Source organism: Jaculus jaculus, chromosome X (assembly GCF_020740685.1).
Source record: "Jaculus jaculus isolate mJacJac1 chromosome X, mJacJac1.mat.Y.cur, whole genome shotgun sequence".
NCBI lineage: Eukaryota > Metazoa > Chordata > Mammalia > Rodentia > Dipodidae > Jaculus > Jaculus jaculus.
In genome coordinates this window covers 5,560,722-5,584,860 of record NC_059125.1, presented here as the reverse complement: position 1 = coordinate 5,584,860, position 24,139 = coordinate 5,560,722, and the positions used below count along the sequence as shown (strand labels likewise).

At 43.3% G+C, this 24,139-nt stretch overlaps 1 protein-coding gene across 2 annotated transcripts in view; it reads left to right on the top strand.

The window, feature by feature from the left end:
* Positions 1–15,970: 15,970 nt before the first annotated feature.
* Positions 15,971–24,139, top strand: part of Nhs (NHS actin remodeling regulator) — a 398,091-nt gene continuing 389,922 nt past the window's right edge. For both annotated transcript variants that reach the window (XM_045140532.1, XM_045140531.1), the window contains exon 1: positions 15,971–16,621. In XM_045140532.1, the coding sequence (XP_044996467.1) occupies positions 16,075–16,621 (547 nt within the window). In that variant the 5' untranslated portion in view covers positions 15,971–16,074. The remainder of the gene's footprint in view (positions 16,622–24,139) is intronic.

The window sequence follows — 24,139 nt, the reverse complement described above, 5'->3', positions numbered from 1 at the left end:
AAAATAAGCAATGGAAATATATTTAAGACTAGTTACTAAGAGGCTATTACCTAATAATCCTTTTACGCCATGGTAAAGTGACTCCAGGGATTTGAGAAGAATTCATTGCTTGAGTCATTTAAGATGGGCAAACCTCCAGCTCTGTTTACCAAAGAAACTGTTTTAGACAATGATGGATAAAAAGCCATACAAAACATTTTACCCAACAGGAAACATCACATTGGATAGTGGCACTACTTGGTGGTTCATTTTATTCCAGGAGTGTCAAATTCTTAGGTCAGGGTTTGTTTTCAGAACGGCTGGTTGTAAAGCTGGAGATCATGGCTTAAAAGAGGAGTGAGAAATGAAAGGATGGCTGGCTTGTCCAGGGATTGCTTTAGGTCAGTGATAACCCTGGGAAAGACTGCTGCACTCAGAGCTCCTGACTCTGAGTCCAAGGCTACACACTTTTAATACTACTAATTTCTTTTAAGTAAAACTTACAGTGACAACTTCTTCGATCCATTATAGCATTTCTTAAAAGATAAGGAAACAACACAGTAAACAGCAGCAATTAGCACAGGATTAGATTTACTTTAGCATATTTGCCAGATAGATTAGATAGATAGATGATAGATAGATAGATAGATAGATAGATAGATAGATAGATAGATAGATGCCAGTATTATAATGGAAAATACTTAGGTATCATTAACTCAGTAGTATCTATGATGGTCTGGATGTGGAAGATGCCCCACAGACTCATGTGATTGTATGCTTAATCCTCAATTGGTGGTTCTACTTGGGAAGTTTGGAGAACCTTGAGGATTTAGAGCCTTGCTGGAGGAACTAGGTCACTGGAGTTGGGCCTTACAGTGTTATAATCCAGTCCAACTTGGTGCTCTCTCTTTTTCTACTTTTTTCCTGCTGATGTGAAGAGCTGTCTGCTCCTGTTGTGTTTACCCTCATAATGATGAAACTTCCCCTAAAACTACAAACCCAAAGAAACCCGTTTCTTCCATCAGCTGCTCTTGTTGGATATTTTATCCCACCAACAAAAAGTAACTGCTACAATGGTCAGTACTTCTATCTATAGAGAAATGTCCAGAGGGGGCTGGAGAGATGGCTTAGCAGTTAAGGTGTTTACCTGCAGAGCCAAAGGATCCTGGTTTGATTCACCAGGACCCACATAAGTCAGATGCACAAGGGGGCACATGCATCTGGAGTTCATTTGCAGTGGTTGGAGGCCCTGGGGGCCCCATTATCTCTCTCCCTCTCTCTCTTCCTCTCAAATAAATAAATAAATAAAATATACTTTGAAAAGACAAGAAAGAAGTGTCCAGAGGGATTTGTCAAAGGTATGAAAAAGTATGGACTGAGCTCTCCATCAGTTCTAGGCTTTCCCACTCAGCTGGCATAGGTGGGAGAATAAGAATAAGGAGGAAGAAAGTTCACAGTGCTTTTAGAGCTCTACTAAGATGAAATAAATCTGCGTTTCCCAAGGAGAGAGGGGGAAAAAAATCAAAGTTATTGTTCAGCTGCTGGAGCTGGCCCACATGGAAACGTGTTAAGTAACCTTAAGATCACGCATTTACCTTCACCTTATACATTGCTTTATATTTATAGAATATACATAATCTACAGCATGCGTTTTAACATTAAAAGCAGGGTTGGTGTTATTGCTTAGTGGTAGAGCATTTACCTAAGATGTGCAAAGCCTTCGGTTCAATCCCCACCGCAAGAAAAAAGAAAAGACAATTGACACTAACATTAAAACAACAGAGCAGCGTTCAGGAACTTGGCTTTGATTAACGTTAAATATATTAGGCAGAAACATGTAATTACAGAATTTAAGGGGTCATTCAATTCAATATCTTCCCCCTAGGAATTTAAATATTTAAATATCAAGATGTTGAATGTGAAGACAAGTCATTGTAAAAGATTTCCAAGACGAAAGGATCTGTAAACTCAGCTCAGCGTTGCTATTGTCAAGAGACTTGTATGGTTTGTTTATCTCACACCTGCATTAGTCAGTTTTAATGCTATAATGAAGCATCTAAGGATTTCAATACATAACTATTTGTTTGTTTATACTGAAGATTGAATGTAAGGCCTTGCACATGCTAGACTTGTGTTCTACCACTGAGCTACACAGCAAACCAGTTTTCATTTTTTTGAAATATTATTCATTTACTTATGTATTTATTGGAGAGAGAAGAAGAGAGAGACCATAAGTCTGCTAGAGCTCCCTGCCACTGCAAACAAACTCTAAACACATGCATCACTTTGTACATCTGGTTTTATATGGGTACTAGAGAATAAAACCCAGGTCTTTAGGCTTTACAAGCAATCACCTTTAACCACTGAGCAAACTCTCCAGCCCTACTCTTATTTTTTTAATATTTTATTTTTATTTATTTATTTATTTGACAGAGAAATAGGGAGAGGGAGAGAGAGAGAGAGAGAGAGAGAGAGAGAGAGAGAGAGAGAGAGAGAGAGAGAAGGTGCCCGCCAGGGCCTCCAGCCACTATAAAGAACTCCAGATGTGTGCACCTTCTTGTGCATCTGACTGACATGGGTTCTGGGGAATGGAACCTGGGTCCTTTGGCTTTTTTGTTTTGTTTTTAGAGGTAGGGTTTCACTCTAGCCAAGGCTGACCTGGAATTCACTATGTATTCTCAGGGTGGCCTTGAACTCACAGTGAACCACCTACTTCTGCCTCCCAAGTGCTGGGATTAAAGGCTTGTGCCACCACGCCCAGCTCTCACCCCACTTTTATTTTGTTTATCTTCTGGAAGGGTGTCATTAAATTGCTTAGCCTGGTGTTGAACTTGCTTTGTGCTCTGGGTTGGCATTGATCTCACAATATTCTTGCCTCAATGTCTTGGGCAGCTGGTACTACAGGCCTGCACCACTAGGCTTGTCAGAAGATAAAGTTATTTAGTTCAAAGTTTTAGAAGATGAAAGTCCAAGATTAATGGTTTCATCAGTTTCCCCTCTAGTGAAGATCTACAGCAAATGGCATGATGAAAATGCACTCAAGAGGGAGAGATCACGTGGCAAGAAAAAGGGAGGTGCCAATAATGACCTTCCAGTAGGACTCAGCTCTTAATGGTCTTCCTCCCCTTTTCCCTCTCTCCCTTCTCTCTTTCTCTGAGACAGTGTTTAATGCATTCCAAGCTGGCATTGAACTTACTTTAAATACTAAGATTACAGGCTTGTATCACCACGCAGTTTATGTGGTGCTAGGGATAAAACCTAGGGCTTTGTGGACGCTAGGCAAGCACTCTACCAACTGAGTGATGTCCCCAGTCTGCCGTCTCTGGACATTGGCACATCAAGGGCCAAGCTTACAACATGGACACTTGAGGGATATATTCCCACCATATTTACACCTAGCAACACTGTCTTACACTCTCTTACTTAATTAAATCAAGTTCCTCTTGCTTAGGAAAAGAACCACAGCACAACACATCCTAGGCTAGAAGGAGGTACGGTAGGCTATAAGACAAAAACAGTGTAATCTTTGCAGAAAAGTGGTTACCTTAGGATTGTGCAATGAACGAATGGGGAAGAGTGGGATACTGCTCTGCTTTTGAATACTTAAGGCTTATTGTCCAATTACTTACTTGTCGAATGAAAGATTAAGTTCCCTAGGCATGCTACAAACTCAACCTCAGCTTGTGATGAAAAAATCATGGTCATTCAGGTCATCCATGACTCTAAAAATCAGTTATCTTAGCATTTCCATTGTATAGTTACTTGAACCTTTTGCAAAGTGACATAGCATCTTTTCAGCCCCTTAAATATTCAAAAAAACTTTATCCTTTTGCATGATAATTAATAAAAGAATCAATTTAAGCAAATACCATTTAATTTTAAATTAATAAGTAATTAAAACTCACACTGTGAGGTACATTTTGGTACAGTTTTTACTACAATTCACATTGCATGGTCAACTTTCAGCATTTCCTTACTGATCTAGCAACCAGATTTAGTTATCTTAAATTGCTTATCTAAATGAAAGGAGACTGTTGACAAATTATATTTAATTGACATACTGCCTTATATGTCATTCTGAAACTGAATGTACATTCAAAATTCAAAACAAATATTTTTACGACATGATATTAATTCCTCTTGTGACTTTTATTTATCTTTATTTTTTTGACGTTTTGAGGTAGGGTCTCACTCTAGCCTAGGCTGACCTGGAACTCACTATGTAGTCTCAGGGTGGCCTCTAACTCATGGTGATCCTCCTACCTCTGCCTCCTGAGTGTTGGGATTAAAGGCGTGCACCAACACGCCTGGTTTGATTTTTATTTTTTTTAATATAATTATTTATTTTGAGAGAGAGAGAGAATGCGAGCATCAGAGCCTCCCACTATTGCAAATAAACTCCAGATGCATGCGTCACTGTGTGTATCTGATTTATGTGGGTATCGGGAATAGAACCCGAGCCATCAAGCTTTGCAATCAAGGGCCTTTAACTCCTGAGTTGTCTCCTCAGCCTCACATCTTGTGCTTTTAATGTACAACAACATATCTTGAGGTTTTATAAATAATAACATAGGAACTTTTGGGTGCTGTTATTTATAAAAATAATAAATGAATAAATCATTATCTTCCTAAATTTAACATTAGTTCTTGATGTCCCAGAAACATTCTGATGTAGACATAAGATTCAGAGGAGATTTTTCATAACTATTCCAATTTTTGTGTTGCACTTTAACTTGCATTTGATGTGAAAAGTCTTTATGAGCTTTTTTTTTAAACCAGTGGTCAGTTGGGGGTCAAACTAAATGATTTATGACTAGTAGTGAGAACTATTAAGACATTATACTCCTCAGAACCAACACAGCTATATTTAGTTGAATGATGATTGTGTTATAAAGCATATCCCTTAAGTTTCTACCAACCTTCATTCAAACAAGGTGGTTTTCTGGAAGATTGTTTAAACAAGGAAGCACAAAATATTGTATTATTTATTCCTAAAAGAAAATTGGAAGTAGATACTGTCTTAGATTAGGTTCCCATTAGCAAAGCCTACTGTAGAGGAATTTTCGGTGAAGAAGATTTAGTGATGGAGTGCTAAGGGAAAATCCAAGAGGTGTGGGAAGAAATGGGTGGAAGGAGAAGGAGCAGGGCAAGGGTGGTGGTTCTGGAAAAGGCTGGCCTCAACTGGATGCCACCGAGAATTGTGGAGTGAGAATGGCATCAGCACAGAGTGTGTTTTGCATTGTGCCACGAAGTCACTGGATAACTGCCCTCATGGAGGATGTCACCTTCCAGGTGGCTCCCACAAAAACCAGGAAATCCTTCAGTTCAGGTCACAGCTGTGAGCAGCCAACATCCACAGAGGCAAGGCAGGGTGTTCTGGCCAGGTGAAGGAAATCTGGAAGGCAAATCATCATCTGCTCCAAAGAAAATTCCTTTTTATTACTTCTAACTATGGGAATTCACTAGAACCATCTCCTAAACGTGAAACCAGTTTTTAAACACATGATTAATATTTGTTAGTTGTCTCTCCCCAGTTGGAAGAAGAGGATAGGTCTTTCTTTAATTCCTATATGAATCTTTGGTTTCTGGAATAGTCATAGACCCATAGAAGTTTTATTTCAGTGGTATTTGTGGATTGATCCAAGGGCCTTAGATATGTTAGACAAGCACTCTGTCACTAAGCTACATCACCAGTCCTAGTAGGTATTTGTTGAATAGCTTCTGTGAAAGAAATGAATCATACCGATCTTAAGTCTTAGTCTCCCAAATTTTTTGGCATTTATTTTACAAGGAATTGATACTTCTGTCAGTCATAACTTCATCTGAGTACATGTATTGGAGGTTATTTTTCCAACCATGTAAGACATCTGGAGAGAAGGAACCTGGGTACAGGGCAGACACCCTTTACACTTTATGTCTCAGAAGCTTTCTCTCCTTTGGCTCAATCCTACTTTGCATATGCCTTTCATCTTATATATGACACAGTCACTGACAAATCTTTCCACCTCAGTCTGCAGTCTATTCTCCAAGGTCAAAGCAGAATAAAGAAAGGGACAATGCTTGTGTTAGGAAAGCAAAAATGTGTCCAGAAACTTGTACTAAATAACTGCATAGATGTCCTTGTCCAGAACTGTGTCATCTGGAGGGAGGACAGATTGGTTGGTGCTATTGCCATCTGGAACAAACTTAGGATTCTGTGAGGAAGAAAAATGAGGATAGTGCATAAATATCTGTCATGGTAGCAAAGCCACCTGAGGCCTATGGGTGTTGACAAATAAATATCCCCTTCTTTAATGACAACTTAATGCAAAATTAAAATAGAATGGATGGTATCTTTTTATATTCAGATCTCTTTTCTTCTTCAGCTTTTCCATTCTTGAATCATAGCTTTTTGAGTAGAGAAGTTGTCTCCCAACTTAGTTGGAGGGAAATACTTTCAACATATTCCACTTCTTTCAATAGAATTTTTGTGCAATTGTTTATTTTCATCCTGGTGGCCTGATATTTCAGCTGTATACTTGTGAATGAGCCACATGGTCACCTTTCAGCTTCTTCTTCTCTTCAGTAGATAATTTAGGCTCCTGAGATGTTTGTACCAACATCCCTGTTTTTATAGAAGACTCCTAGGTGCTGTTTTGCCTTATGGTGAGTCTTGTGTTTCCCCATGGAGAAGCTTTCATTATTTCCAGACTTGTACTGAACCCATTATGAGACCACTGAGACATGATGAGAAATAAAAATGACTATTTTGTGCACTGGGCTGTTATTCCTGGATCTTTACAATTGAGGTGGAGAAAGAAAATGCCTCCAAAAAAATAAATTAAGAGACATAGCTGGTTTGTTGTCTCACATTTGATCCCAGGAGTCCCGTAGTTCATGCGCAAATATGAAAAGGCCACATAAATTTCAGTGACATTTTGTAGTTAAAAATCTCCTGCTGATGAAATCACTGTTCCCATCAAGGGTCATCTTGGCCTACAATTTAAAGGTTGGCCCTACCAGTAAAGTGCCTTTGTGCCAAGAGTTCTGCATTTCCATTTACCACTTTCTTTCTCTGAGTGGTGGGTCATGCTGTGCTTGGATTGGTGGGTTGACCTTTTGCGTTTTGTGTTCCCCATTCATAAAATTGGCTGTACTTTTTGGTTGTACTGACATGGAGTCAAATATCCTGATCCCAAATGCTTGCCTAACACCAGCAACATCTTTTATGAGGGCAAGACATCATTTCTGCAAGCAGATTTTTTAATTACATTAAACAGTTGGGTATAACCCCCTTCCCTTCCAAAAACGGCTCATTCATTATTTTTATTAACTAGATATTCCTTTGTTGTTTGTTTGTTCGTTTGTTAAAAGCCCTTCTAATGAAATAACATACATTACTCCAGTGAGCTTTCTATGGCAATGTCAACTGGTTATACACCCACATAAAATATCCTCTGGTTTTCTTATTAGATTTCCTAACATGCCATTGTTGTACCATTAAGATTTAATGGCCTGGGAAGGAGCAAGGACACACTATTATACAACTCTTGGCAAAGCCAACTCTGGTGTAGAAAAGTCATTAAGTTTCAGGAAGTTTTAACTTTCTTGCACCTCATTTCTTATCATTAATGCAAGTTTTTTTTTTTCTATTCTTTCAGGGTCTCCTGATTTTGTAAAGGAAATAGACAGAAAAGAGGCGGTGGGGGGGGGGAGGAAGACACACAAATCGTACACAGTCGTTTCCAGTGCCTGCACTTACATCAGTGATTAATCAAACTAATGGGGAGTTCTAATTCGGTGCTTTGCTACCCTTAAGCCCTGTAATTGCGGTGTGTCTGAACCCAAAGGAAACACGTTGCGCTCTGCGTGTCCAGGCGCATAGCTTTTAAATCTTCATAACTCTGTAATTACTACAGTGCTTTCCTTCAAATCTGGCTCAATTTCACTTCCTTAATGAGCACCACCATCTTGATAAAGTTTGAAGTTTGCTGCCTCTGCTGTTCACAAGGACTCCATCCCAGACTGATAATGTGAATGGCAGATTTGGCTCTTTCAAGTCCCTCTCCAAAAGAGTTGATTGATTTCAGGACCACCAGAGTCACCAGCACTTCTGGGTTAAGGCTGGAGCTGCTGCGTGTTTTCATCACAGAAGGGTGGTTGGAGAGCAAGTTCTAAGCAGTTAAAAGGGGAGGGGGAATGGGAGGCTTATGAACCCCTGGAGAATGGCTGTTTAGCTTTATTAGTGCCATGTGCCCTAGAGACTGTGGTTCTTCTTACCCAATTGAAGACTTTCCTTATAGGAAATATATTAAAACTCTCCCACTTCCTCTTTATAAACTGAGCCCTGCCAAAGAGTGAAAATTACAAGTCAGCTCTTTTTTTTTTTTTAAGGCAAACTAATTCCCACATTCTTTATTGCATGGTTTTCAGAGTTTTTTGGTTTTTTTTTTCTTTTTTAGACTTGTTGGAAATGCCATTTAATTATTCTAGAGTGAGGCACATCTTTTCTTGCCGCTGGTTAGAGGGTCTCTTCATTTTACCATGTAATGACGCTCAGACCCAGCTTTAGCATTTGATTGGGTAAGCCAGGTGTGGTGGCGCACGCCTTTAATCCCAGCACTCAGGAGGCAGAGGTAGGAGGATCGCTGTGAGTTCGAGGCCACCCTGAGAATACATAGTGAGTTCCAGGTCATCCTGGGCTAGAGTGAGAAGACCCTACCTCTAAAAAACAAAACAAACAAACCAAAAAAGAATCCCTGCTCCAGTCTGCATTCCCCCAGACAATGCTAATCACTCTGTGATCCTGGATACCACTTGATTCTTTTTTTTTTTTTAATTTTTATTTATTTATTTGAGAGCGACAGACACAGAGAGAAAGACAGATAGAGGCAGAGAGAGAGAATGGGCGCGCCAGGGCTTCCAGCCTCTGCAAACGAACTCTAGACGCGTGCGCCCCCTTGTGCATTTGGCTAACGTGGGACCTGGGGAACCGAGCCTCGAACCGGGGTCTTTAGGCTTCACAGGCAAGCGCTTAACCACTACGCCATCTCTCCAGTCCTTGATTCTTATCAATATTACAGTTTACCTTGCCTTGCACTACAATCATTTGTTTACACATCTGTTTACACCACTAGACTGCACCCTTCCAGAGGCATGTTAATGCTTTCTTTCTTTTCATATCCCTAGCTTCTCACAGAAACCTAAGCACCCAATAGATGTTTGCACTCAGTAAATGGAAGTACCCAGCCAATGTTTGTTGCATAAGCAAAGGAACAGGAGCAAAGTGAGTGTCACTCCATTGTTACTCACTATCCCCATCTGCTTTAACTCTGTCAGTTAGTTTGAATTATGTATTCACAGTTCTGACTGGATCCAGATTTGGCATGTTTAAAATTATACTCAGTTGTAAAATGGGAGGCTAGGACTTTAGAAAATACGAAGAACTTCTTCCACTCACTAGTTTTCTGCAAGGCAAGCTAAAAAGACCGATTGGAATCATGTTGGGTTTCACAGTCTTTGGCATTTTGGGGAAACCATTTGATATTACTGATCCCTTTGGCTCACATGTCTTTGTCAGTAAAATGCATCGAGAAGCCCATATATTTCAACTGTGGGAGTTAAATGTGAGAATCCTTGAGGAAGAGAAGCAGAAGACAAACACAAAGAAAGCTTTCAGATATTGTCTTTTCCTTTCCTTGAAACTACACTTATGATGGATATATATATATATGTATATGCATATATATATACATATATATGTTAGATTTATAGTGGCTTAATATTTTAAAAATTGTAAGTTTCTAAGAACATTTTATTGAGAATTTTAATACATAAACAAACTGTAATTTCATTATAAGCAAATTATATATATAACCATAGGGCCTGTTAAATTTTTTTGTCCCCTTTCCTCTCCCATTCCATTGAATTCTTTATTGCCAACTAGTCTCTTCTCTATCTTTAGATTGCTTGCCCTCATCCATCATCCATATCAAAATGTTGATGGCCTCAAGATTGTGCAAGTCTTGTGGAGGTAACCAGGCTGACAGCCACTATGAGGTCACCGACGTGATGCTTGCATCATGTCAGTAGGATAGTGTCCCAATGTACCTGTCCCCATTCTCTGGCTCTTACATTCTCTCTGCCCTGTTCTAAAATGTTCCCTTAGTCTTGGAGGGCATGACAAAGATACCCTATTTAGCACTGAGCACTCAACAGCCTATAGTTATATAATATCTTGATATATTAATGACTATATTTTCCCACAGTGTTTCATGGGAAGATCATTACACAAAGCCAAATTCAAGGTTCTTGAACTATAAAATATTGGGCTTTTAAACTTGCAAACCAAAGCTATGAAGGCTTTAGCTATATGAAATTTAATGCTACACATTACATATATAGAAGAATACATACCTCTTCAGACAAAATGGCATATAACCTTGGGCTTCTGGCTTTTTCCTATCACCCAGTGAAGCTAAAGGACTAGAAGATGTGAGTGAATCCCAGAGCTCAGCAGCTAACATTAACTAAGGGATAATTTCTCTGGAAACTGAAGGTGGTGGCCTCCTGATGTTGGGGGAAGAGAGCTGAGGAACATCTCCTGCAGCCCTCTGCTCCCTTTGTGTTTGAATTCTTCTCACATGTGTTAAGATTCTGAGCTTTAGCTTGCTTTTTCCCCTTAAAGTATCTTTTGTACCAAAACTTTATTTGTACTTTAATTGGAGGTTAACTATGAACTCAGAAAAGTTTTCTGCATCCATGTGAACAACGTGATTTTTAACAGTTTCCACCAAAATGACCACCTTTCACTCCTCCTCTATCTTTTGCCACCCCCTCCCACCTGCTCTACCTCCTCCCAAGATGGTGCAGCATTGCATGTATATATCCTCTGAGTTTAGTTCCTTCCAAGTTATTGAGATTTCCTTTCTGAACATGATATATTTTGTCTTTCTGTGAAACGGTTTAGGTAGCATAGGTAAGAGTGGAATGCTCATAATTTTTCCTAATAAAATTAATGGAAACATTGTTTTATTTAACAGCATTTTACTTAGCAGTGTGGCTTTTAGGAGTAAATTACAGTGATTAAGTGAGGAATAGGTACAATTGGGCAGAGGAAGGGAAACTTTAGTCACTATAATTAAATGATTATGTTCAAATGCCCCCATGTATCTCCCATCATTTCATAGATAAAGGACATATTTTTCAAGTGTAAGAAGGCTGGTGCAATTTAGATGCTGGGATGTTGAATTAGAAATTTTTTTGTGAAGAGTCTTTAGGAATCTCTGCTTTACTGTTCAAGTCATTTGAGAGTAAACTTTACTGTGGTTCTGTGGAGGCATACGAATGGCCAGGCTTAGGGCCCAGATGTCTTATGGGACGTTCAATGCCAATCCTATTATTTAACAAAGCCCCGACTTCCTAGTGAATTGGAGAAGGCTGGAAAGGAACTGTGGGGTGTGGTGACACTGGCAGGATATTTCATTCATTTTACAATGGCTTAAGGTTTATACTGACCACACACTTGAATTTATGGGGGAATTGTTCTGGTCTTTGAGCTGCATAGCTGACTGCTTAGGATTGGGCTACAAGCCATGGTAAGTAGATATGTGTACATGGATACTGTGTTTGGTGTGTCTTGTGTGTGTGTGTGTGTGAGAGAGAGAGAGAGAGAGACAGAGACAGAGAGAGAAGGAGAGGAGGAGAGAGGGAGAGAGAGAAAGAGAGAGAGAGAGAGAGAGAGAGAGAGAGATTGGGGGAGAGATTTATACACATAGAACTAGGTATAATGGCCTGGGTCCAGATAATAACCTTGACTTTGTCAAAATTTTGTGGAAAAGTTCAGAGTAAAATGATGCAGTTTAGGCTTTGAATAAGAAAGATACAGCCTGGGTATGTTAAAAACTCATAATCATTGACTATTCATATAATCCATCATGAGTCCATATTGTTTCTACCTTTTTAAATTTTCAATATTTTTCTGTCAGCTGGTCTGCATGGATGAGGTTTTTCAGCTTATCTCTAGCAAGCTTTCTCGGTGACCTTGCAGCCCAAGCATGTGGGGTCTTCAGCAATAGTGTTTTATTCTATTCCTGGTAGGAAACCAAGAGTCTTGGAAATGGCCTGTAATGTTTGGGGGGCATCAAGAACCTCCCTGGCCAACAACTCACTGGAAGTCATCTCATCCCTACCACTAAAAATTTTCTAACAATCTATGGTTTTTGATGTGCCATTGTCCATAAATGTAGGTTTCCATATGAGTTATTCATACTCTCTTAGATTTTGATTAACCATCCCCCAACCCTTTCTTTATTCAATCTCTTCCCCTGACCTCAGCAATAGTGGCACGTCTGTTATGGGGGAAACCAACCACTCTCTAATTGGACTGGAGGCCTGCTCCATGGGAAGGAATACATCCCTGTTACTGAAAACCTACAACAGGGTTAGTCATGAGCCCTAGGGTTGTTTCATCTTGCTGCTGTCTAGCTAAATGTATATACTATGCTCATCAAACTGCCCAGTAAGCACTTCTTTTAAAGTTCACACTCATATATTAATGCTATTCTCACTTTTTGTCAAAGAACCTTCGCTTTTCAGATGGCAGTGACCTTGGGATGACTCAGAAGACACCATGGTGTTGAGAAATGACAGAGGAATGCTCAGTACTGAAACATCTGTCACACCTTCCATAGCTCAGGGTCTATTGCAGAAGAGGTGGTGAGAAGAATGCAAGAGCCAAAGGAAGGATAGGACTGCTTAAAGTGCACTCTTCCAGAAACAAAATGGTCCGGATATCCATGATCTCACAGTGCCTGGCATTACCCACAGATAATCAGTATAATAAAAGGAAAAGATGATGACAGCAAAATAAAAAAAAAATCTCATTGAGAGGGGGAGGGGATATGATGGAGAGTGGAGTTGTGAAGAGGAAAGTGGGGGAGGGGAGGGAATTACCATGATTTATTGTCTATAATTATGAAAGTTGTCAATAATAATTTTTTTAATGAGAGGAAAAACATAAAATGGAATTTCAATATTTTCATAACGTAGGAGTAAATCCCAAAATTGGGATGAGCCACATAGGATGGAAAGGAAAGGGTGGGGCCAAAAAGGTGTCATGAAGCTGTTCTCCCATAATTTGCACAGCCGTTTTATTTAGGTGGTGTTTCTAAAGCACAGCCATCCCACAGCTTTCTAAAGATGTCTTTATTCACAACTTACAAAGGAGTGAGACTACACCAGCCAACTATATCAATGAATGTGACCATTTGTAATAGTTTTAGTTTTGGTGACTTTGAAAGAGGCACTTGTGGACAGGTCACTGGGGACCACCAAAGGAAGAGAGGACAGTGAACACCAAAATCAAAAGCCAATATTAAAGCCTTTTATTTTTAACTAAATGGCATTATTAGTATATGAGGAGGATTCTAGGAGATTAGAGAGTCCTCCTTTTTTGCATCTTTGAACAACAGTGCTTTGAATCATTTTGTGATCTTGAGTCTATATTAGTCACTTTGGGGCAGACACCAAGGGACGTAGCCTTTGTCCAGCTTAAATAGCCCCTGGAATATTGTATCTCCTGGGCCTTCCCCTCCTTAAGATCACCTCTCCTGAGCATTGGAAAGAACTTGCCAGTAATCAAACACAGAGCTCCTTCACTGGGCATGGCAGTGTGCAGCAGGGCCACTCCACTGGCTCCCGTGGATGGATGCTGTTAATAGGCTAGTGCTGGTGTGGGGAAAAGGGAGGCAGGGCACACACACAAGGCTTGCTAACTGATGCTTTTTTATATTCTGCCATTGTCCTTTATTCTTCAGTGTGTTTAGGGAGGAGAGTCTGGTTTGCTTACCTCACTCATGCTCAGAATTTTGAACACATAAAGTCAAACTACATTAGACAGCTCTTTAGATTTTGAGACCTAAAGAACTCATGCTTCAAGACTATGCAAAACAAACAAACAAACAAACAAAACACATTCTCTTGGGCTGAGAAAATGGCTCAGTGGGTAAAGTGCTTGCTTTGCAAACATGTTATCAAAATTGATCCTCTATCTTTCACAGGTACATGTATGAACCCACTTGCATAGTGAACCAGCACATACACAGACATGCATGCATGCACACTAAACGTTTTCTTTTCATTGTTTTCTACCTGGAAAGAAATCCAAATTTAAAATAAAATTTGTAAGAACTGTTCAGTGAATCATGATTTGCCCTTTACCTAGACTCAGTACTTTGACCATTTTGCCATGTTTTCTCTTTAAAGTACACATTATTATCATCGTTTTTTTTTTCTGGATACAAAATCGTTTATGTTAACTGTAATGATATCATCGCCCTTTTCTTTCAAAGAATCAGCTTGGGTCTTTTATGAACAAGAATATTCCTTTGCCAAAAATATTATTTTTTTTGGTAGAATAAAACAGGGACTGTTGAAGACTTTATAACCAGTGTGGGCCAGTCCAAAGTGCTGACTGTTGTGCCCTGCACAGACTCCCTCTTAAGGCAGCCAGTGCAAAGGAGACACTACTGCAGGTCTGGAGGACTTTATTGTTGCCATAAAACATGTTTTTGTTCCATGTTCTCTTTAGACACATGGAATGAAGGCTGTGTTCCTGAGATCTGGCTTGTGGCTTTAAAATAAAAAGAATATTTTTTACAGTATATGTTTTGGAAAGATGAAAGCATGTATTTTATTAACATTTCCCAAACTCTTCTTAGGCTTTGGGCTGCCAGGATTCAGCCGTGCACATTGTTGCAATCGAAAATGTATGCCTTTTTAAGAAATTATACCTTTCAGTTAACCGAAGGGGAAAAGTTTCCATTCTTCTGTGAATCATCATCTCTCTGATGGGGCACTTTAAAAACCCTGCGTTGGATTAACACGGTCGAGTGACAAGGAAGCAATTCGATTCATGCCAATTAATGTGCAATGAGTTTTGCAGGCGGCGTTCTGGGGGGCTGCTCATTGGTACTTTGGATCTCATTCATGATATTCTATAGAGAAAGCTCCCAGCGCAGACCAACACGCAGCGATTGAAAATGGTACTGTGACCATTCTGACCGCGAGGGAACGCACCCTTGTCGCATCACCTTGTGCAGCTGTCTCTGGGCTCTCAGCGCCCAGTGCAGCCCAGCTTTCCTTCTGAGAACCCCACTGATTTGCTCCGAGCTGGAATTCATAGGAGCGACATGCTTCAACATGCCAATCTGCAGCATCCCCAATACCTTCCTTCCTCTGCGCTGGCTACTGGCACCCCCACTTCCAACTTGAGGACGCCCCACCCCCACCACGCAGACAGTTTCAGTTCTAATCCCTTCGATGTGAGGAAGTGTCTTTGCTCTGGAACGCGCCGGGCGGGTTCCGGCCACCAGTGACTCCCAGCGGCCGCACAGGGCGCTGCGCCCCTCTCGCCCTGGCCTCCCCCGCCCTGCGTCCGCCCCGCCACCCCCGCGCCGCCTCCTGAGCCAGGGCTGGAGGCGGATTCCTCTGTCCGGGTTTTCAAAGCGCCTCTCCCAAACCTCCTCCCCGCCCAGAAAGGGAGAGAGATCCCGGGCTCAATCGCTCCCCGGAGCGGCCGAGGGGCGCGCGGGGGAGAGGCCTGCGCCGGGGTACTTTCAAACTGAGGCGCGCGCACACACTCACACCCACCCACCCACCCATACACAAGCGCGCACGCACACACATACAGACAGACACACGCCCATTTATATAGGCGGCGGCGCGGCGGTGGCCGGGGCGGCGGCGGCCAGCGCAGGAACGATGGATCTGAGCCAGCTGACCCCGGCTGGAAGCAAGTGAGAAGCCAGGCGCATCCTGGGATTCGGTGCCCAGCGCTTGTCATCCTCCCTAGGGAACGGTGCACCCGGAGGAGGAGGAGAAGAAGGAGGAGGAGGAGAGGAGGAGGAGGAGGAGGACCGGTTGGACTAATTTGGAGGGAGAGGGCGGGGAAGAGGAGGACGCCAGGTGAACAGAGGAGCCCCCAAGCGTATCTGGACTGCCTGGACCGCTCCCGGCCGGACTCCTGCCCTCTCCAAGCTCAGGTGGGCGCGCCCGCTCCTCAGATCACCAGAGGCGCTCCGAGGAGAACGGAAAGTCGCGGCCCGGCTGCGCGGGATGCCTTTCGCCAAGCGGATCGTGGAGCCGCAGTGGCTGTGCCGGCAGCGGCGCCCGGCGCCCGGCCCAGAAGAGGACACGAATGGAGACAGCGCTGAGCTGCCGCCGGCCCTGCAGCAGCCGGGCCGACGGGAGGAAGCCGAGGTACCCGAGCCCGAGGAGACACCCCTCGTCCCTCCGGCACCTCTGGGGCTGCCACCACCGCTGCCCACGCCGGCCGATCAGGCTCAGCCGCCAGCCGGCGAGGAGTCGGCGGCCCACGAGGAGAGCGCGGCGGGGGTGGCGGAGGCGGCGTCGACGACGGGCGAGGCGTCCTCGGCGACGGCCGCCGCGGTGCTGCTCATGCTGGACCTGTGCGCGGTCAGCAACGCCGCGCTGGCTCGCGTCCTCCGGCAGCTCTCCGACGTGGCCCGGCACGCGTGCAGCCTCTTCCAGGAGCTCGAGAGCGACATCCAGCTCACTCACCGCCGCGTCTGGGCTCTGCAGAGCAAGCTCGGCGGGGTGCAGCGCGTCCTGGGCACTTTGGACCCCAAGCAGGAGACAGTGCGTGAGTACCAGCGCCGCCCGCCCGCTGGGTGTGAGGCTCCCGCGCCGCACCCTCGCGCCCTCCCCAGTCGCCGCAATCCCAGCCCCGAGGCGCCGCGCCTGCTGCAACTTGCACCTTACTCTCGCCTTCCCTTCCCGCCCTTGCCATAAGATCCAGCACAATCCTCCGGAGTTCGGCAGCCTCGCTGACCCCTGATGGGTGCAGGGACGCAGACTTGGGAGGGGGTGGCGGAAAGTTAAAAGCGCAGGCTCGGAACTCACTCACACACATCCGAGGACTGAGAATAGTCTGGAAAAGAACAATTTAGGGGCAATTAGGAGGTAGAGAGGCTTCGTCATTCACCTATAGGTTTGCCATCTGCGTCGTTGGGGGAATGCATGGGTACAACTCCTGTAGTTTCTAGCATCCCATCCTCCCAAGCTCGCTAACCCACCTCCTTGAGTGTAGTGGATAGATATCCTCTTAAGGCTTCTGTGGACACCAAGGTGGTCTCGCCACTTTGGCTATGACTTCAGGAGCCCGAACGAGTGCCTTCCAATGGTGTGTGACCTACTGAGGAGTCACTTGCCTCCTGGAGTGAAGTCTCTCAGAGGTTCTTGACTGAAAACACTTATGGTCCAGAGGGGCAGGGAGGAAGGAGTGCTTGGATCCCTGGGAGATCTGAAGGTACCCCTGGGCATCTTTTCTTCACTTAGCAACCTGGGGGTTTTACTGAACGGGCCATGTGCCCTCCAAGCATTCGGCCAGCTGTTCTTCACCTGCCTCAGTTACATATCCAAATCTATCCGCTAGTAGACTGGGTCCTAGCAGACAGGCTGCTGTAAGAGAGAGAGAAAGGATGTCTAGGGGACCCCTGGGCATTTCCACTGTACCCTGACTTCACTCTCCAAACAGCCCAGAGCTCCAGACAAGTAAGTCTGTGTCAGCTGCTCTCCAAGGGATGCTCAGTATTACCCCCACCCCCACCCCGCGCGCAGCGGCAGAGCACGCAGAAAAGACTGGCGCCCCAGAGAGTGTTAGGCTGGCGCGCTGGCCCTTTGGCTCCTAGTCCTTCTGAGATGCTCTGGGCGAAGGTGATGTCAGCGGTTCGGACTTACGTAAGAAGCTTCCTCAGTTGCTGCCGCATCTGCGCGGGGAGTGCATGGTGGCCTCCCAGCGCACCAGGCCTTTGAGCTTCATCAGCACCCTTCCCAGGGGATTTCCTTGCACCTCTGGGGCGCACCCAACCCAGCTTCCTCTTCCCTCCTGGTCAGTGGTGATCAGGGTATTCCTTCTCTCATCTCCTCCTGGAGAAAAAAAAAAGCCTTTTGAACCCCGCCCCAGGAATTCATTGCTTTTCTGCAATAACCGTAATAATAACCGTAATGAATAAATGATGTGGCCGATCAGTTTTCGCAGCTATAAAAGACCCGAGTTGGGTTAATGACTGGTTGTTTTAAAAGGGCAATTCCGGGGATGAGTTCTGGAAAGAATTAGGACTGCTCTAGGCCAAGTCGTATTTTACTTTTGGGACTGCAATGAGCGCTTTAATCCTGCCTCCTTTTGTACCCCAAACCACCCAGCAGGGGCAGGGCCTTCACTTTCAACAGTGCTGATAGCTGGACAGTGTAGTTGGGGGTGGGGGATTTCACCTCAAGAGAGCGGAGAGAAGTTGAGCAGATTGTTGAATGGTGCACACATTTTCCCTGTGTGTGCAACACAGACACACCTCTCCTTAAACAAACTTAAAACAAGTGAAAACATTGTTAGTATAGACTGTATCCTCCCTGCTTTTTCTTTGGGAGGCATCAATGGGCAGTTATGGATCCAGAATTTAAGTACTTTCCAATAATTCCACCATTTGGAGCATAAACTAATGGGAAATGGAGATAAGAAAGAATCAGTAGTGTCTACATACAGCTGGTGAATATATGCTTTGTTCATGTATATTTATCTATGCAGAAGTGAAAATGCAGCTAATTTAACACTCAAAGAGGGACTTAAAATCTATTATTTAAAATTCCCAAAGTGCTATCTTTATATTTTGTGTGTAGATCACTTTCTCCTCTCATCCATTTAAATTTATGATGGCATAGTGCTTGCTTGATTACATAAATGGTATTACCTTTGGGTATAAAGGCATAAATAGTATGTGTCTTAGCTTGAGTTTCCTGGAATGCAGAGCCTGAGACAAGGATTTCCATGCGAGTTGTTTGAGAGAGGAGGAAGCAAAGGGGGGAGATGAGGAAGTAAAACATGGAAGGATAAAAGCTGGTACTTGCGTTGAGGTGGCTACTACTGTAGACAACGGGAGTTCACCAGCTAGGACCCTTGGCTCACACTCCTCAGACTCCTTGTGGATGAAAGTAGTGCCTGGAACATGAATTCATTGGCTCCTGGGGCCAGGTAGGTGCAAACAGCCTGTGGTATGTACAAGCATGTCTTCAAGGGTTCTTTAAGAAGGGCAGAGGGCTATGAGTGGGGCTCCAGTGGTATCAGCTACATTATGCATCTCCTTTTAGGATTACACGGGCCTGGGATGTTTTCTAAGCCAGAGGGACAGTGAAAACATGCCACATTCCATGTCTGGGTGCTCTACACCCCAGAATAGCCTTCCCACCCAGATAGTATGCCCCGTAAGTCTGGTCACTGCTCCATCCTCAGAGAGTTGCTCCTTGTTGCACTGAGTCATGCTAGGGGTGGGGAGGGGGCTTTTGGAGGGATGACATGATCTGATGTACACTGCAGCCAAGTCATTCTTCAAGTAAGTCTGGGCTGGTCGACCATGTAGGTTGTGCAACTGGTATTGATAGGAAGAGAGCTGTGGAGACAATAAAAAGCAGTCAGACTCAGAATTCAGGTTGGAAATACAACTGACAGGACTAACTGATTGGATAAGAAAAATTAATTAAGGATGGATGACCTCTAGTTTCTCTTGCTTAAATAATTCGTAGAAAGTGATACCATTTATAGAACTAGGGAAGGCTAGTTAGAGAGTGGATATTTCTCTTTTTCTTGCCTTCCTCTTCTTCTTATTTCTTTTGTTCTTTTTTTTTGGGGGGGGGGGGCGTTGAGGTAGGGTCTCACTCTAGTCCAGGCTGACCTGGAATTCATTATCTAGTCTCAGGGTGGCCTCATACTCCCAGCCATTCTCCTATCTCAGCCTTTCTTCACAAGTGCTGGAATTAAAGATATGTGCCACCACACCCAGCTGATACTTCATTTTAATTTAATTTTATTTATTTACTTATTTTTGACAATTTGTTATGTGTATATAATGACAGTGTATATTTTCGTGTGAGGGTAATGGAATTAGCAGTTTACTAATTGAGTCATGTAAATTTGAGGTATCTAAAGGGTCTTAAGCAAGTAGACGTGCATTGAAAATGGCCCAAGGTGGAGATGAAAATGTGAGGCATGAAGGTAGCTATGCTGTGTGAAGCCCTGGAGCTAGGGACAGTGTGCTAGTAAAGAAAAAATGACCAGGGCTTGACTTAGAGCTAGGAGAATCCAACTTTGAAAGTATCATGGGGAAGGATTGAAAGACTGAAACCAAACCAAACCAAACCAAACAAACAAACAGAAACAGAAAACTAGGCTAGCTAGGAGTGATATATGCGTGCATATCCCAGGCCTTGAGGAGGAGGAGGATCTTGAGTTTGAGGCCAGCCTGAGCTACACATCAAGACACTGCCTCATAAAAACAAGCCCTTGGGCTGGGTGATGGTACCTGAGTCTGATTCCCTGATCCCAGTGGGCTTCTGTAATCTCAGCACACTGACAGCAAGATGGAAAGTGCAGACAGGAGAATTTCCAAGAAGCTGAATGGACAAGCTACCCTGGTCAGTGCAGGGGTGAACAATGAGAGAGAGAGAGAGAGAGAGAGAGAGAGAGAGAGAGACGGAGGGAGGGAGGGAGGGAGGGGGAGAGGCTACCTCAAGCAATGTGGAAGGCAAACACCAACATGTGTATATGTGCCCCACACACTCACACACCCACGCACATCATATACCATCATAAACCCACATATACACTCAGAAAAAAATAAATGAAAAAGAGCCAAGTGTTGGATGCAGCTCAGTGGTAAAAAAAATATGCTTAGCATGTGAATGGCCCTGGGTTCAATGCTCACAATAGGGGACAAAGGAGCTAGAAGGAAAGTTAGGACATTGTGTTATGATGGAAGTAAGGAGAAGGTGCTTTAGCAACGAGGGAGAGGCGAGAATGGCAGAGTACAAGCTTATTATATTGTAGGCTCTAGGCTTGATCCCCAACACTGCAGAAAGGAAAACGAATGGGGGAGAAGTCATCTTGGCTTATTTCTGAGAATAAGATAAATTCTGAGAAGAGATCACTAAGTTTTAGTAATCTGTAATTAATTAGTGACCTTGATAGGAACCATTTCAATAGAGATAAAAGTCAAAAAAGAGAGGTTGGAGAAGCACTCAGGGGGCAAAGTTAGGAGGATTGCTGTGAGTTTGAGGCCAGCCTAAGACTACAGCCTAAACTAGAGCAAGACCCTACCTTGAAAAAAAACAGTTGGGATTGGAGAAAGAATAGGAGGGGTGGAAGTGGAAATAACAATGACAGACAACTCTTTTTTTTTTTTTTTTTTGAGGTATGGTTTCACTGTAGCTCAGGCTGACCTGGAATTCACTATGTAGTCCCAGGGTGGCCTCGAACTCACGGTGATCCTACCTGGGATTACACCTGGCTGATAGACAACTCTTGTAAGGAGTTTTGCTCTGAATGGAAGCAGGAAAATGGAACGGAGGTTAGAGGCTTAGATAGAGTGTCAAAGGAAAGTTTCTTCAAAGGTACCAGTATCATAGGATATTTGGATTCCATGGAGAGGAGAAAACTGATGCTGAAGGAGAGAACTGGAAAAAGTATGAAAGTCCTTGAGAAGCCGTATTTCATCCTTGGAACCTGGAAAGAAGATGGCAGACCCAGGCGGAGGCGATGTGGCTGGTGGACTGACAGATGTGGAGGTTGGATGAGGTGTTTCCCTTTCCTATGTGAAAAATGACATCTATTTTCTCTGTCAAGTATGTGGTGAGATCATCAGCTGAGAGGGTGCTGGCAATGTGAGGAGTGAGGAGAAGGTGTTAATAAGCTGTCTCAGGGGGAGCGTGGACGCTGTAAAGAAGCAGAGTGGGATTATCTGGCTGTATGAAGAGCCTTCTGAGATTTATGGTCATAAACTTGAATTGGGTCCAGCTTTTCAGTCACTAACACCTGAGACTTTGAAATTACTTCATGGGCCTCATTGCCAAGCTGTTCAGTCTTAGACATTTTAATGTTGTTGGCCATTCAGATGCCACTGATTATATTAAGTGACTGCGTTTTTAAAGGGAAATTTGAATTAATGCTTGAAATGCCTACAGAAAAACAAAGCACATAGATTATAAGTGCTCATCCTGTTTGGTTTTCACAAAACAAGCAGCTCATGGAAACACTCCCCAAATCAAGGATAAAAACACTGCTGTGCCTAAAATACTCTATTCTGCAGCCCCACTCCCCACCCGCCCAGCCACTGAGCACGAACCCGAAGGTATCTCCACTTTTACATACAGTTATTAAGCTTCCTTTTATGTGTGCATGTGTGCGTGAATGGGTGTGGGTGAGCATGTGTACATATATGTGTGGAGGCCAGAGAACAACTTTGAGCCTTGCTTCTCAGGAATTCCATCCACCTCTTTTAAGGAAGGGCATTTCAGTGGCTTGGAACTCACCAAGTACACTAGACTGGCTGGCCAGGAAGCCCTAGGGATCCTTCTGTCTTGGTCTCCCACAGCGTGGGATTATAAGCTTATAAGCATGTGCTACTATGCCTGATATTTAAATACACACACTAAATACACACACACACACACACACACACACACACACACAGACAACTTCTATACTTACATGCCTGTAAGTATAGAAGTATTTCCCTCCCCTTCCCACTTTCCTCTTCATAACTCTGCTCTCTGTCTTATCCCCTCCTTCTCCCCATTAGTATCTCCTTTAATTTGATGTCTTCATCTTTTTGTCCTATTATGAGGGTCTTGTGTAGGTATTGCTAATGCATGGCATTTTTACATGGGCTCTGGGGCTCCAACTCAGATCCTTATGCTTTCAAGGCAACTACTTTGCTTACTAAGCTACTCCCTCAGCTCAAGTTTTTAATATTATATGAGTAGACCCCTCCACACACTTTTTAGTGTCAGGCATTTTTCACTTGACATGATGTTCATTTCTTCCATGCATATATAGCAGATTACTCATTCTCAGCGCTGAATGAAATTCCATTGTGTACATTCCTCTACCATAATTTGTTGATCCATTTTCCTGATAGTTGACATTTGTCTCCATTTTAAGGCTATAGTTATAAATGCCTTCTTCTACATGCCTTGTTTTTGTGAAACAGGGTCTCGGGTATCCCAGGTTGGCTTCACTATGTAGCTGGAGAATACATTGAACTTCTGATCTTCCTACCTCCACCTTACCTCCTGAGTACTGGGTTTATAGATGTGCATGACCACTGTACTAGAGATGAAACTCATGACTTCATGCTCTCTAGGCAAGCACTTTACCAACTTATCTACATCACCAGCCCTTCTACATGCCTTATTTAGATTCAGTTGGTAGGCATGTATCTAAAACTTAAACTTCTGGATCAAAGGGGTTGGCTGTGTTTGGCTTTAGAATGTGCCAACTAACAGCTTTCTAAGCTAGTTGTACCAACTTAAACTCCAAGAAGTTCCCATTACCCAGCGTCTTCACCAGCATTGGTAATATCTTTTCATGTCTTTCTTTCGACATGCATATGAGTGTGCTGTATGGGTGGTGTGGTGTATGTATGCATAGTATATGCATGTGTATATGCAGATGCACATGACCTGTGTGTAGCAGAGGCAAGAGTAGAAAGTTGGGTATCATCTCTCACTGAACCTGGAACTGCCAGAGTTTTTCTTTCCTTCTTTATTTTTTATGATTTATTTTTATTTATTTATGACAGAGAGAGAGGGAGAGAGAGTGTGGGTACATCAGGTCCTCTAGCCACTGCAAACAAACTCCAGACACATGTGCCACCATGTGTATCTGGCTTATATGGGGCCTGGACAATTGTACCTAGGCCTTTAGTCTTCACAGGCACGTGTCTTAGCCACTAAGCCATCTCTCCTGCCCTTTCTTGATGAGACTGGCTGACCAGCCAGCCCCAGTGATTCTCCTGTCTTTACCCCCTCTACACAGGACTTGGGTTACTTTGGCCAAGTCCAAGCTTTTTTTTTTTCTTTTTGTGGGTGCTGAGGATCCAACTCAGGCCTTCTTAAGCCCCATGCTGTTGTGGCAAGCACTTTTGCCTGCTGAACCATCTCCCTATCACTGATATCATCATTTTATTCATAGCTACTTTCTTGATTAGCTAATGAAACCTCATATTATATTTAAGAAGCATTTTTGATGGCTGTAAAATCAGATATCTTTTCATGTTTTTGAAAACAATTTAGACATTGTGTGAATTACCTATTCAAGACCTTTGTTTGGTTT